The 14,743-nt window shown below is 35.2% G+C and overlaps 1 protein-coding gene across 1 annotated transcript; it reads right to left on the bottom strand.

The window, feature by feature from the left end:
- Positions 1–626: 626 nt before the first annotated feature.
- On the bottom strand, positions 627–4,314 carry LOC104086438 (protein HOMOLOG OF MAMMALIAN LYST-INTERACTING PROTEIN 5). Its single transcript, XM_009590687.4, has 6 exons — positions 4,078–4,314; positions 3,877–3,977; positions 3,069–3,178; positions 2,450–2,525; positions 2,135–2,275; positions 627–1,572 (listed from the first exon to the last, which is right to left on the bottom strand). The coding sequence occupies exons 1-6, from the start codon at positions 4,169–4,171 to the stop codon at positions 784–786; spliced, it is 1,311 nt and encodes a 436-aa protein (XP_009588982.2). The 5' UTR covers positions 4,172–4,314; the 3' UTR covers positions 627–783.
- Positions 4,315–14,743: the final 10,429 nt, after the last annotated feature.

Raw genomic sequence — 14,743 nt, 5'->3', positions numbered from 1 at the left:
ACCGAAGGCATCTTTGGTAAACATAGAATTGACAATAACAAGGACAAGACTCGTAACATTAGTGGTAATGAATCAACATAATCTTAATCCTTAATTTTCCCTAATCCTTGTACCAGCAGTTGAGGACTTAGCTTAGAGCTCCAACTCACAGCTCACGTGATTCTTGTCACTATAATTTGTGCATTACTATGATACTTCCAGCTAAGGGATATATTTTGTCTTATTTCTTCTCTAATTGGAATCGAAATGATGAACATTTCAAGGTACAGCTTTTTAGCTCACTGAGTGTGAGTTTTAGGAGTTGTAAATCAACAATGGAATGATATAACCATATAGGTGGGGCCTGCAGGTCAGTAAATTTGTAAGCATTTGCTACAATTGCCACACATAATTGGAAAACAGAAATAACGCGACCTATGAACATTTATGGAACAAAGTAGAGTGCAAGCTTGCACTTACTTTTTATTTCTTCTCTCTTTCATAATTGCTAGTTTCTCAATGCTTACAGATCAGTTCTTGAACTCGGACATTTTTTATGGGCTTTTCTTTTCGTATATCCTTTATATATATGGGCCTCCTGGCTTCACTTGGGTTTCGTATATCTTCTATTTGAATCACAAAAATCATAAAGCTGACAAGACTCCTGGATGCATACATAATCACATCACTGTTCGCGTAAAAAAGGATAGAACAGCCAACAAAGTCATCTTTACAAACTAAACCAAACAATGAACAACCCCTAAAAAGTAGTCTCAGACGTTCAATTAGGTAGCACGACGCACCTCATTGATCACCTGATGGGTTTGTTAACAACTCAAGTGATTTTTTGAGGTAGTCTACGGCAATAGAGACATCATCAAATGCTAGAGCCCCAACAGCAAACCTTGCAGCCTTGTGTGCTTCAGCTATTTTATCTGGAGGAGGCTGATAATTGCTGTTGTATTCATATGTTTTCGTGGGAGCAGCTGCAGCTTGTGATGCAGTCCCATTTCTATCACTTGAGCTGTATTGAGTGTTTGATGGATAATTTACAGTGCTAGATGCAGGCAATGTGGAATACGAAGCATCAGCGCCTTGGTAGTAAGAAGGGTGATGTGATGGCGCAGAAGGAAGGCTGCTCTCCATAAAGCTAGGATATGACTGGAAATTGGGATATGAATTCGAGGGAACATCATGCGAAGGGTAGTGCTGTGGCAAGTGAAACTGTGGTTCTTGCACATAAGGTTGATGGTGATACGACGGAGAGTAAGACGGATTTTCAGATATATTAACTGGTCCAGTCTGCTGGAAATTATGAGAAGAATAGTCATTTTGAGAAGGATACTCATCACTAGAATATGAAGGAGGTGATGGAGGGATATGTGAAGGAGTTGGTGTGGTGGCTGCCGGAGGTGACGGAGGGACACGTGAAGGGGGTGGTGGTGGGGTGGCTGGAGGAGACGGTCTATTTGCAGAATAATGCGCATCGTCATATGCGTGATTAAATGAACTGGATTCTGGTGCAGGTTTGATGACTGAATCGGATTCTGGTGCAGGTTTGATGACTGAATCAGTTCCACTAGGTTGATGATCCTGCAAAGATGCTACGGTCAGTTAGCCACGATAGCTTGCAATTACTGTCTTTAGATGCTCTAGAGAGGAAATAATCATTGCAAGCAAAAAAATTAATTAATATAATTGCTTGAGTGTTTAAGGGATTACTCCCTAATCCATTAAAGACAATAAAAAATAATTTAAACAGAATTGGAAGGGAAAAGCTCAAAGTTCAATATCTTAAACTGTTAGCAGGGAAACAAACACTAAGGTGAGAAACTTTCGGTATTCCCAAAAGCAAGAAACGCTTAACATCTACTTTAAGGCTTTTCACCCATTAACAGTGTTATGAAAGCTTTTAGATTACACTTCAACGAGTACAGAAATAAGCCTTCCTATGTCCCATTGTCTTTCATCTACTCTCTGTTATAAGCAGCTCCAGAAAGAGAGGTCACTTTCAAACTTATCAACAAAGAATGGTCTGTGTTCACACATGCAAGACAATCAGTGGCAATGCATGACCGTCACTAATCTGCCTCTGGAAACTTTTGAGATAGGATAATACACTAATCCAACAAATTATCACAAGCATGAACCTTACATATGTATCATTTTGTGCACTGGACAGCTCCGAAATATCTCTTTCATCACCAGGAGGGCCTGGTACAGGCTTCCTTCCTTCTTTCAGAGCTTTCCTTATATCTGCTGCCTTCCAAGCTGCATACTTCTGTTTCTGCTCAAGCTGATGATATAATAAGGTCATCCAATCAGGCGAACAGAGTCTACATCACTAAATATAGTTGGAAAAGTAATGTTTTGCATAATCAGGTATCATGACAAAAGATTAAAACAAATAAGAGCTACCAGAGAGAGAGAGAGAGAGATTAAAACTTGTCACAACACGATGGAAACTCACATCAGGCTGGAGTTCACCGAACTGATTAAGGATCTCAAAAAAGATACTGGCGGCATAAAACGTCTTTGCTGTATTCCTGTAAAACCCCAGTCAGTCATTGCAAAGAAATTCCCAATTCCTAATCATCAATAGAGAAACAAGCTCCAATAACAGTTAAGAAGCTTCAATACCAATTAACAAACAAGTATCTAAATCAACTTCGTTTACATAGTATCACCAATTAAATATGTTGTACAGGACAGTTGAAGCATAGCCAAGGTCAGAAACAGCCACCATATCAGATGTTTGAACTAATTAACTAAAGAGCGAAGGGAGCAATGGAAAAAATCTAGAAGATGAAGCTAAATCCGTCTACTTTGAAAAGTCCAAGAGATCAAAACAGAAGCTGGAGAACGGCTGGTAGTAAGCATCTATTCTTAACTATGTCTTATTCCATGCAACATGAGGTTGGCACATCTAAACCAGATAAAGCAGCCAAGACGGGTCTTATTTTTTATATCAGTGCAGTCAAGATGGCATCTTTACTGAATGACAAGGTAGAACGACTAATTACATATGAGAAGAATGATGCAAGTGAAAAACAAAAAGGTGCATGTCACATAAATAACAAAATTCATACAAGTCTGCTCTCCCAGCTCGATCTTGTTTATCTGCCTTTGCAAAAACATTCAAGGCAAATCCCTCCACATGCAAATGATCATCGGGCCCCAATTCCAATGACTTCTTATCCTGTAGAAAGAGAGCAACAGACATGACATCAAATAAGACAAAGAAAGCCACACCAAACATAGACATTAAGGCTCAAGCAGATCTCAAGCTACGAACTCAAAGAGTAATGACCATTCAGTGAGATTGGCAGATGTGTTGGCTGATCAAGCCGAAAAACTTAAGCTAAAACACCAAGATAAGATTATATACCAGAACAAAATTCTTCTTAAAGTGCATGGAAGTCAAGGAGATGCTAGCCAAACATTTGCTTTCAATCAAGCTGAAAAAAGTTAAGCTAATAGGCCAAGATAAGTTTATAAACAAAACACTAGATGAAGTCAAGGATATGCTACCCAAACAATATGCTAGTTTCTACTCCCTGAGCAAAATTTATCACATTGTGATAAGGACATTAGTTCTCAATGTTCGAATATAAATCAATCATTCAATAAACTATTCCTCAATCCCAAATTACTTGGAGTCTGACTATATGAATCCTCTGGCAGTATTTAAAGAGTTCATCATAGTAAGGCTATTTTAACACTAGCTGCCAATATTTCCTCTACATTTGAGATCAACTACACTCTAGGCAGCTAAAGTAGACGAAAATTTAATGTTACATGAATATCTCACTCACCATATTTCTAAAAAGATGTTGTCCTTATAAGTCTATATTTCTAAGCAAATCTAGGGATTCAACTGACTAAGAAAAAGGAAACCTTTTCGAGTTGATTAATAAGGGAGACAAGGAGGGAACTAGTGGTCTTTGTACGCTCTTTTTGAGGAATCTTCAACCCTCGCTCCATTGCGTACAACCGACCTGCCACAACATACTCTCAATTAGACAATTCTAAACCAAATTTAATATGAACAAAGGAAAAGTAGGGTTTTAAAAATGAAAAAGGAGGAATAAAAGTTACAGTAGTAGGCAACGAGAGGTTCGTGTTTCTGCAACTCATCGGCACGTTGAAGGTAAGGCAGTAGCAACTTTGCCGGTTCGTTCTCCTTCGACATCGCCACTTCTACAACCTTCGATTTATGACAACTTCAGTGTTTTGTGCCTAACAATTGACACCAGCTTTCTTATTGTTGGGACTTCTTTTGGTGATATTTCTATGCAATTTCGCTTCCCTTCTCAAGTAAGGAAAAGGAAGCTCCTTTTTTACAAGAGAAATTTATATGTATACTATATATAGTAATTCTTCCAAGTTTCTAAAAAGGGAAAAGAGCCAAATATAATCTCTACTTTCGAAAATGGTTTAAGAATACATTTCGTTATACTATTAGATTAAATATACCTCTCCCGTCATACTTTAAAATAAATATACCCTTATTTTGGATGGAGTGCCACGTGAAAGCACCACATGAAAACGACTCAGTTCTCTTTTTTACCCGATCCGTTTTTAAAAACCCACCAACCAACCCGTTTTAAAATTCAATTTTTGTTTAAAACATATATTTTGTAAAAACTAGAATTTTTTTTGTAAAAACTGGATTAAAAAAAAAAAAGAATTTGCAAAATATATATTTTTAAGTTTTTTCAATTTTTTTAATGTATTTTTTTGTAAAAAATAAAAAATAAAAAATTATAAAAGCTGGAAAAAAAAAAGACTCTCCTAAAGCAGTGGACCACATATGCATTAGTTTTAAAAAAATAAAAATATTTTGCAAAATCTTTTATTTCAATTTTTACAAAAAAAAATACTTTAAAAAACTGAAAAATATATTTTGCAAATTCCTTTTTTTTTCAGATTTTACAAAAAAAATATTTTTTTAAAAAATGCTTTAAAGTAAAAACTGAAAAATATATATTTTGTAAAAACTGGAAAAAAAAAAAGAAAAAAAAAGGAATTTGTAAAATATATATTTTTCATTTTTTTTAAAGTATTATTTTTGTAAAAACTGAAGAAAAAAAAATTTGCATAATATTTTCATTTTTTTAAAACTAATGCATATGTAGTCCACTGCTTTAGGAGAGTCTTTTCTTTTTAATTTTTACAAAAAAATATAAAAAAAATTAGATTTTACAAAAAAAATAATTTAAAAAAATTTAAAAAACTTAAAAATATATATTTTGCAAATTCCTTTTTTTCAGTTTTTACAAAATATATTTTTTTTTAAAACTGAATTTTAAAACGGGTCGGGTGGTGGGTTTTTAAAAACGGATCGGGTAAAAAAAAAGAAATGGGTCGTTTTCATATGGTGCTGCCATGTGGCACTCCATCCAAAATAAGGGTATATTTGTTCCAAAGTATGACGGGAGTGGTATATATAACCCAATAGTATAATGAAGGGTATTGTTAGACCATTTTCGAAAGTACAGGGGTATATTTAGCCCTTTGCCGTTCTAAAAAAGTACTCCTACGTAAATCTTTTCAAACAGGTAGAAATTAATACCCCTCGACGTCTCCGTTTTCTTTGATCTAATACCATCTCCGGTTTTTATTTTCTTTATTTGTCCATTATATTAAAAATATTTTTTTACTCATTTTATAAAAAGAAAATTAATAATTTATTTTTAATTTATCCTTATCATTATGTAATTATTTCTAAAATTAATCGAAGTACTAATAGTCAAATTTAGATATTTACAATACCATTGATAATGATAATTTAATAAAATAAATACTTAAACTAAAATTTTCTTATTGGAAGTGAACAAGTAAAATGGGACAGAAGTAGTATAACTTTAGCTAAAATGTTATAAATATATTATATTATGGATGTTCATTTAGTACTCCGTTGTAAATAAGCTTCCTGAAGAAACTTATTCATATGGGACTCCGCCGTAAATATGTTTATCTATTTAGTACTCTACTGAAAATAAGTCTCATGAAGAAGTTTATCCTTGCGATACTCCGTTACGGATAAATATTATCCCTTGTAGAAGATTATCTATATCTGGTACAATAAGCTTATTCTTTCGGTACTCCGTTATGGATAAATATTACCCCCGATAGAAGATTATTTATATCTGGTACAATAGCAGCTTACACAGCAGCTTGCAGTAGCAACTTACAAGCAGCTTACACAGCAGCTTCCTTTCTTCTATATATAGAGGAGATTTTAGTTCATTATGTACATCACTTTGAAATTGAATAATATATCAGTTTCTCACTAAATTTGTCTTTACTTTACGGTCTTTATTTTATAACACGTTATCAGCACGAGACTCTGCCATCTCGAGCAAATACTTTGAAAGCATCAGAGGTACGAACTTTTTTTTTCTAAATAATGTCAAATCTTTCTAAACTTGAATTTGTAACCCTGGATATATCGGGTAAAAGCTACATGTCTTGGGTGCTTGATGCTGAAATTCATCTTGATGCGATGGGTCTGGCAGACACCATCAAGGACAAAAATCAAGCATCAAACCAAGATCGTGCCAAAGCAATGATATTCCTACGCCATCACCTTGATGAATGCTTGAAAATGGAATATCTCACTGTTAAAGATCCAGTCATACTGTGTAATAATTTAAAAGATAGATATGGCCGCCTGAAGATGGTCGTTTTTCTACAGGCACGTTATGATTGGACTCATCTAAGTCTACAAGATTTTAAATCTATCAGTGAGCATAATTATTTCCCAATTAAAATTATGTGGTGATTATATTACTGATCATGATATGTTGGAAAAAACTTTCACCACTTTTTATACCTCGAATATGCTCCTGCAGCAGCAATATCAAGAGATGGGATTCAAAAAATATTCTGAACGTATCTCACATCTTCTTATAGCCGAGCAACATAATGGGCTATTAATGAAAAACCATGAAAACGACCTACTGATTCTTATCCATTCTCTGAAGTGAATGAGACGAACTTTTACCAAGCTAAGCGTGGAAGAGGTCGTGGCCCCAGTCGTGGTCATGGCCGTGGTCGGGGAAGAAACTCTAGTCATGGTAATAATAATGCATCAAAGAACCCTCCTCACCACCAGCAGTGGAAAAGGAAGGAATAAAAGCATGAAGCGGTGCAAGCAACAAATGCAAAAAATGCTTGCTATAGATGTGGAGGAAAAGGGCACTGGTCACGTACTTGTCGTACGCCAAAGCACCTGGTTGAGCTTTACCAAGCCTTCCTAAAGAAGACAGAGGAAAATACTGAAGCAAATTGTTTTTCTGAAGATAATTTAGACTTCATGCATTTGGATGTAGTTGATTACTTTGCACTCCCGGAAGGAGAAACAAGTTATGTGATCGGTGATGAATCTGTAGAAATACAAATATTTTAATTTTTGTTGATTGTAGTAGATAGTATGGTTATGTAATTGTTGTACATAAATAAAAATTGTGCTTTGATAATGATGTTTACTATCATATTTATTTTGTTTATGTCATTTTGAATAATATGAATAATCCTCAAATTATGTTTGGATCAAAGACCAATCATGAAGATATTTGTGTAATTGATAGTGGAACAACTCACGCCATATTCAAAGATCAGAAATACTTTTCTTATTTGCATAAGGAAAAAGCAAATATTTCAACAATTTTTGGTAATATAAGTTTGATTAAAGGCTCCGGAAGAGCCATTATATTTCTGTCTAAAGGAACAAAACTTATTATAGATAATGCATTATTCTCCTCCAAATTCCGAAGAAACTTGTTGAGTTTTATAGATATCCGCCGAAATGGGTATCATGTTGAGACGATAGATGAAATGAATGTGGAATATCTTTGTATTACAAAGAATGTTTCTCGCCAAAAGTGCATTGTAGAAAAGTTACCAACTTTATCTTTTGGCTTATACTATTCAAAGATTAGTACAGTTGAAGCACACTCTATTGTAAATCAGAAGTTTACTGATTCAAATATTTTTATGCTTTGGCATGGCTGTTTGGGCCATCTTGGATCAATAATGATGAGATGAATCACTGAAAATTCAAGTGGGCATCCATTAAAGAACCTGAAGATTCTTACAAATGATGAATTTTCTTGTGATGCTTGTTATCAAGGCAAAATGATCACTAGACCATCACCAATGAAGATTGGCATTGAATCCCCTACCTTTTTAGAGTGTATACATGGGGATATATGTGGACCTATTCACCCACCAAGTGGGCTGTTTAGATATTTTATGGTCCTAATAGATGTTTCTTCAAGATGGTCTCATGTGTGCCTACTATCATCTCGCAACCTAGCATTTGCAAAGCTATTAGCCCAAATAATTCGATTAAGGGCACAATTTTCAAATTATCCTATAAAGGCTATTCGCCTTGATAATGCTGTTGAATTCTCATCTCAAGCTTTTGATAATTATTATATATCAGTTGGGATAAGAGTTGAACATCTTGTAGCTTATGTTTGTCACATCTCCTTTTTTTCGAGAATATAGTCAAAAATTAGGTGCTCACAATGTTCATACTCAAAATGGCCTTGCAGAGTCATTTATTAAACGCCTGCAATTGATAGCAAGACCACTACTTATGAAAACAAAATTGACCATTATTGTTTGGGGCCATGCTATCTTGCATGCAGCATCACTTATCCGTCTCAGATCGACACATTATAATAAATATTCTCCATCATAATTAGTTTTTGGTCATGAACCAAATATTGCCCATCTACGAATTTTCGAATGTGATGTATATGTACCAGTAGCACCACCACAACGTAATAAGATAGGCCTACATAGAAGGTTAGGAATACATGTTGGGTTTGAATCACCCTCTATTATTCGCTATCTTGAACCATTGACAGTAGATTTATTTACTTCTCGATTTGCTGATTGTCAGTTTGATGAAAATAATTTCCCACAATTATGGGGAGAGAAAAAGGAAATTAAAAGAGAAATTGTGTGGAAAGTTTCATCATTATCTCATTTTGACCCACGTACCCATATATGTAATCAGAAGGTCCAGAAGATCATCCATTTACAAAATATAGCAAATCAAATGTTAGACACATTTACTGATTTGAAAAGGATAACTAAGTCATATATCCCTGCAGAGAATGTGCCTATCCGAATTGATATCCCAGCAGGACCATCTACTATCATGAGAGCTAGTGAACCTAAAGCACGCCTGAAGCGTGTTAGGCCTTTGGGTTCTACGGATCGAAATTCTCGAAAAAGAAAATCGACAAATGATCAAAACGATACTATGAAGGGATCTCCTGAAGAGACCCAAGATCTGATTAGTTCTGAGATTCCTGAAGAAATTAATAAACCCGAGAATCAAGTGAGTGGGAAACTTTTAATAAGTTCTACTGGTGATAGGATTAATTTAAATCGATCTGAAATAGTGGTGGATAATAATTTTGCATATAATGTTGCACTTAACATTATGCAAGATAGTGAAGGTCTTGAACCCCGATCTGTTGAAGAATGTCGACAAAGATCTGATTGGCCAAAATGGCAAGAGGCAATTCAATCAGAATTGAACGCACTTGCTAAAAGAGAGGTCTTTGGACCAATAGTCCAAACACCTGCTGGTATAAAACCAGTTGGTCATAAATGAGTTTTTGTGCGAAAAGGGAATGATAAAAATGAAATTGAAAGATACAAAGCTCGCCTTGTCGCACAAGGATTCTCACAACGACCTGGAATCGATTTTGATGAAACATATTTACCTGTTGTGGATGCCATAACATTTCGATATCTCATCAATTTAGCACTACATGAAAAGCTTGAAATACATCTAATGGGTGTAGTTACAGCTTATCTGTACGGTTCACTTGATAATGAAATTTATATGAAAATACATGAAGGATTTAAAATGCCTAAAGAAAATTCAAAATCTCGGGATATGTATTCAATCAGATTACAAAAATTTTTGTACGGTTTAAAGCAATGTGGGTGCATGTGGTATAATCGCCTTAGTAAATATTTGTTGAAAGAGGATTACACAAATGATGTTATTTGTCCATGTATTTTTATAAAGAAAATAGCATCAGAATTTTTTATACTTGTAGTTTATGTTGATGACATAAATCTTGTTGGAACTCGAGAAGATCTCCAAAAGGTATTGAATATCTTAAGAAATAATTTGAGATGAAAGATCTTGGAAAGACAAAATTTTGTCTTGGTGTGCAAATTGAACATTTAGCAGACGGGATCTTTATCCATCAATCTGCCTATACAGAACGGGTCTTAAAATGCTTTTACATGGACAAAGCGCACCCATTGAGTACACCAATGGTTTTTTTATCACTTGAAGTATATACGGATCTGTTCCGACCTCCAGAAGAGGATGAGAAACTCCTTGGTCCCGAAATACCTTATCTTAGTGTAATTGGTGCACTTATGTATCTTGCTAATTCTACAAGGCCTGACACATCATTTTCTGTTAAATTACTAGCAAGATATAGCTCTTATCCTACACGGAGACATTGAAACGGGATTAAGCATATATTGCGATATTTAAAGGGAACTCTTGATATGAGTTTATTTTATTCTAACAAAGGTAGTGCAGATCTTGTTGGTTATGCAGATGCAGGTTATTTATCTGATCCACATAAAGCTCGATCTCAAACCGGGTACGTATTTACTTGTGGAGGTACCGTCATATCATGGCGCTCCACAAAGTAATCTACTGTTGCTACTTCTTCAAATCATGCTGAGATAATAGCTATTCATGAAGCAAGTAGGGAATGTGTATGGTTGAGATCAGTGATTCATTTTATTCAAAAAAAATATTGTTTGGAATGTGATAAAAGATCCACTATTTTATACGAAGACAATGTTGCATGCATAGCCCAATTAAAGGGAGGATTTATAAAAGGAGATAGAACGAAGCACATTTCACCAAAATTATTCTACACACATGATCTTCAGAAAAATGATTACATTGATGTGTAACAAATCCGTTCAAGTGATAATCCAGCAGATTTATTCACTAAATCTTTGCCAACTTCAACTTTTGAGAAGATGGTATACAAGATTGGAATGCGGAGACTCAAATATTTGAAACAAGATTTTTATCAGGGGGAGTAAAATATGCGTTATACTCTTTTTTCCTTACTAAGTTTTTTCCCATAGGGTTTTCCTTATAAGGTTTTTAATGAGATAACTAGTTATACGTATTACTAAATATGTATACTCTTTTTCCTTCACTAGGATTTTTTTCCCGCGGGATTTTTCCTAGTAAGGTTTTAATGAGGCACATTATGTTTTAACGAACATCCAAGGGAGAGTGTTATAAATATATTATATTATGGATGTTCATTTAGTACTCCATTGTAAATAAGCTTCCTGAAGAAGCTTATCCATATGGGACTCCACCGTAAATATGTTTATCTATTTAGTACTCTACTGGAAATAAGCCTCCTGAAGAAGTTTATCCTTGTGATACTCCGTTATGGATAAATATTATCCCCTGTAGAAGATTATCTATATCTGGTACAATGAGCTTATCCTTTCGGTACTCCGTTATGGATAAATATTACCTCCGGTAGAAGATTATCTATATCTGGTACAATAGCATCTTACACAGCAGCTTGCAGTAGTAACTTACAAGCAGCTTACACAACAGCTTTATTTCTTCTATAAATAGAAGAGATTTCAGTTCATTATGTACATCAGTTTGAAATTGAATAATATATTAGTTTCTCTCTAAATTTATCTTTACTTTACTGTCTTTATTTTATAACATAAAAGAATTTGATAAAAAAGATATTTGTCATATTAAGAGAGCATTAACTATCTTCTTTCAATTCCGTCCTTAGTAACTCCAAGATAGTAGCATATAGTCACTGCGTAAAGGTAATTTAATGAAATACCCCTATCATGAATGATATTAAAATTTACTTAAATAAATGCGCCAAAACCATAGGGAAACTTAAGTATGTATTGAATGGTCCAATATTTTATTTTTCTAAAGAAGGAATATCCTTTTAACCGTAAAATGAAGATACAATTGTTTTAAGAGTGACAGAGCAAATTATCTGGATTTTCATTTACCCGTATTCCTTTGGATAATATTTTTTCATAATATTGATATTGGAATCAAGTTGCGTGCACCTCAAGTAATTCAATGAGTACCTATTACCTCCAATTGAATTGCTATTCAACTGCTAATTGTCTATTGTTGTTCATCCAGAAGGATATTATTACTACATCATTTTGGACAATTGGCAAAGCTTATCAAAAAGGATTTAGATAGTACTCAATCTACTACATGAATTTTATAGTTAAATGAGTCCTATCGAATATATTTCTTTGTTAGGTCTGGGAGGTTGAAGAAAGGAAATTAGGGTCAATTGATGGATTTAGAAGGTGGAGTGTTATCAATTAGGAAAGTACGATTATATTAGACCTTCCAGCTCATGTATATGTGTATTATTTGGGTTGAGAGTCAGCTTAAGTAAATAAAGAAGATTAAGACTCGTGGTCGGCGCAGATTCATTTTAGCTATTAGTAGGCAACGGTGGAGATTAGATTTTTAATTAGCTAAATATCAGCTAACAGACTAAAGGAAAGGCAGTTATGCATCGGTAATTCTGATACCCTCACTCTCTATCTCTCTTCTCTCTCGATCTAATTCTCTTCCTAATCATCTTCTCTCTTCTTCTTCTTCTTCAGGAATCACCATGGAAGTTGTAAAATCTAGTTGAAGCTTTAGTTAGTTCTAGTTGAAGCTTTAGTTAGTTCCAATTGAAGCATCTTGTATTACGAATCGTTTCAAATCAACAAAACGACGTTTGTCTCAATTTATTTATGTTTTCTACTGATTTCATTCATAATCATTACAATTGGTATCAGAGCCCAATCCTGGTCTAAAATACCATGACAGTCACAGAAACTCGGTCTAAATCCATAGAGGAAAACATTAAGAAATTGGAGTCTCAGTTACAAGTTCACATGACGGAAACCAGTAAAAAAACTGAAACAACAGATGCGAAAATTGACGACTTGACGAAGAAGTTGGGCATGTTGATGGACAGGTTGCTTCCAAATCATGTGGGTATTCTTGGCGCAACACCAACTGGGAACAATCTCTCAGAAAGGTCTGGGGTAAGACTTCCGATGGACAAGTTAATCAGTCCCAGAGCTAGAGAGAGATCTCAGCCCGATAATCACAATTCTAGGGTTGAATTTCCCTATTTCGATGGAGCACCAGGGGCAGATCCTTGTTCGTGGTTGAGGAAGTGTGAAAGATACTTTCACTATAATCACATCACTGAGGTTGAAGAAAAATTGGAGCTAGCAGTCCTTCATCTCAATGGCAAAGCTGAAGCCTGGTTCTTCTCTATCAATTAAGTAAAGGAGATGTTAGATGGCAAGAATTTTGTGAGGAATTATGTAGAAGATTCCAAGAAGCAGTCAACAGCAAATTCAATCTCATAGGTAAGTTCAAGAAGATTGAACAAAAAGGAACAGTTAATGAGTATCTTGAAAAATTCGGAGATTTGAATGCTTGGGTTCTAATGAGAAGTCCTACTATCCCTGAGGATTTCTTTTTAGAATTCTTTGTGGAAGGGCTTAAGGAGGATATAAGACACACTGTCAAGATGTTGAACCCTTTCTCCTTGAGTCAAGCAGTCGAAAAGGCAAAGCATCGGGAGAGAGTCATAGAGGCTTGGGCCAGGAAAGGGAAGACCACATGGGGAAGAAATTTGGGTCCTAACAATTCAGTACCTACCAACAGTCAGAGCTCAACTATAGTTCCAAGGGGGGCAGTACCAGCATGGAGAATAAACTCTTTGAGACTAGAAGAGCACAAGGATTATGCTATAAGTGTGGAGACAAGTATTTCCCTGGGCATCAATGCAAAAGTAAACAACTTAATGCATTGACAGGGACTACTGATGCATGTGAAGAACTGTATGTAACTACAGATGAAGGTGGGGACATAAATGAGATAGAGGAAGAGGTCATTGATGAGCCTATTAGTCTCAATGCCTTATCAGGGATTGAGACAACTAACACCATCAGATTAAGAGGAACATATGGGAAACAAGAGTTGACCATTTTGGTGGATAGTGGCAGTACCCACAGTTTTTTTGCTACAGAAACTGACAAACAAGTAGGTTGTATCATTAAACAAAGTGCTCCAATGAGAATCACTGTAGCCAATGGAAGCCACTTAATGAGTTATCATACATGTCCTAATATTTGCTGGAAGACTCAAGGACTTGAGTTTCTACATGACCTTAGGTTACTTAATATTGGGGGGGTGATATTGTGCTAGGGGGAGATTGGATGAGGAAACACAATCCTATGTTGTTTGATCTCATTGCCAATAAATTGGGAGTTACTGTGGGAGGAAAAGGGGTAGAGTTAAAAGGGATAGATGAAGAAGGCAGATTGCACAACATGATTGCCACAAAGGTCAAACAATTCTTTAAGAAAGGCAAGTTTTTATGGGCACACTTGTTCACAATCTCAGCCAGAAAGAATGCAACTTCAAAGAAGAAACCTGCAGAGATAATGGAGGTGCTTGATAAATTTCCTGATGTGTTTGCTGAGCCCAAATCCCTGCCTCCTAAGAGAAATCATGACCATTCTATTCCTCTGCAAACAGGTGCAACTCCAGTTAGCATAAGACCTTACAGGTACAATTACTTCCAAAAGAATGAAATTGAAAAGCAATTGACTGAAATGCTTCAAAATAGTATAATTCAGCCTAGTCATTCCCCATTCT

Source organism: Nicotiana tomentosiformis, chromosome 7 (genome assembly GCF_000390325.3).
Source record: "Nicotiana tomentosiformis chromosome 7, ASM39032v3, whole genome shotgun sequence".
NCBI classification, from domain to species: Eukaryota; Viridiplantae; Streptophyta; class Magnoliopsida; order Solanales; family Solanaceae; genus Nicotiana; species Nicotiana tomentosiformis.
The sequence above is the reverse complement of the archived record's forward strand: the minus strand, read 5'-3'. Positions and strand labels throughout refer to the sequence as shown.

What these genes read in the sequence shown, in the direction of transcription:
- LOC104086438 (XM_009590687.4), bottom strand. Translation starts at nt 4,171, where the DNA reads ATGTCGAAGGAGAACGAACCGGCAAAGTTGCTACTGCCTTACCTTCAA. An exon ending in ACCTCTCGTTGCCTACTACT is followed by an intron (nt 3,978 to 4,077) that starts GTAACTTTTATT and finishes ATGTTGTGGCAG; the next exon opens with GTCGGTTGTACGCAATGGAG. An exon ending in TTATTAATCAACTCGAAAAG is followed by an intron (nt 3,179 to 3,876) that starts GTTTCCTTTTTC and finishes CTCTTTCTACAG; the next exon opens with GATAAGAAGTCATTGGAATT.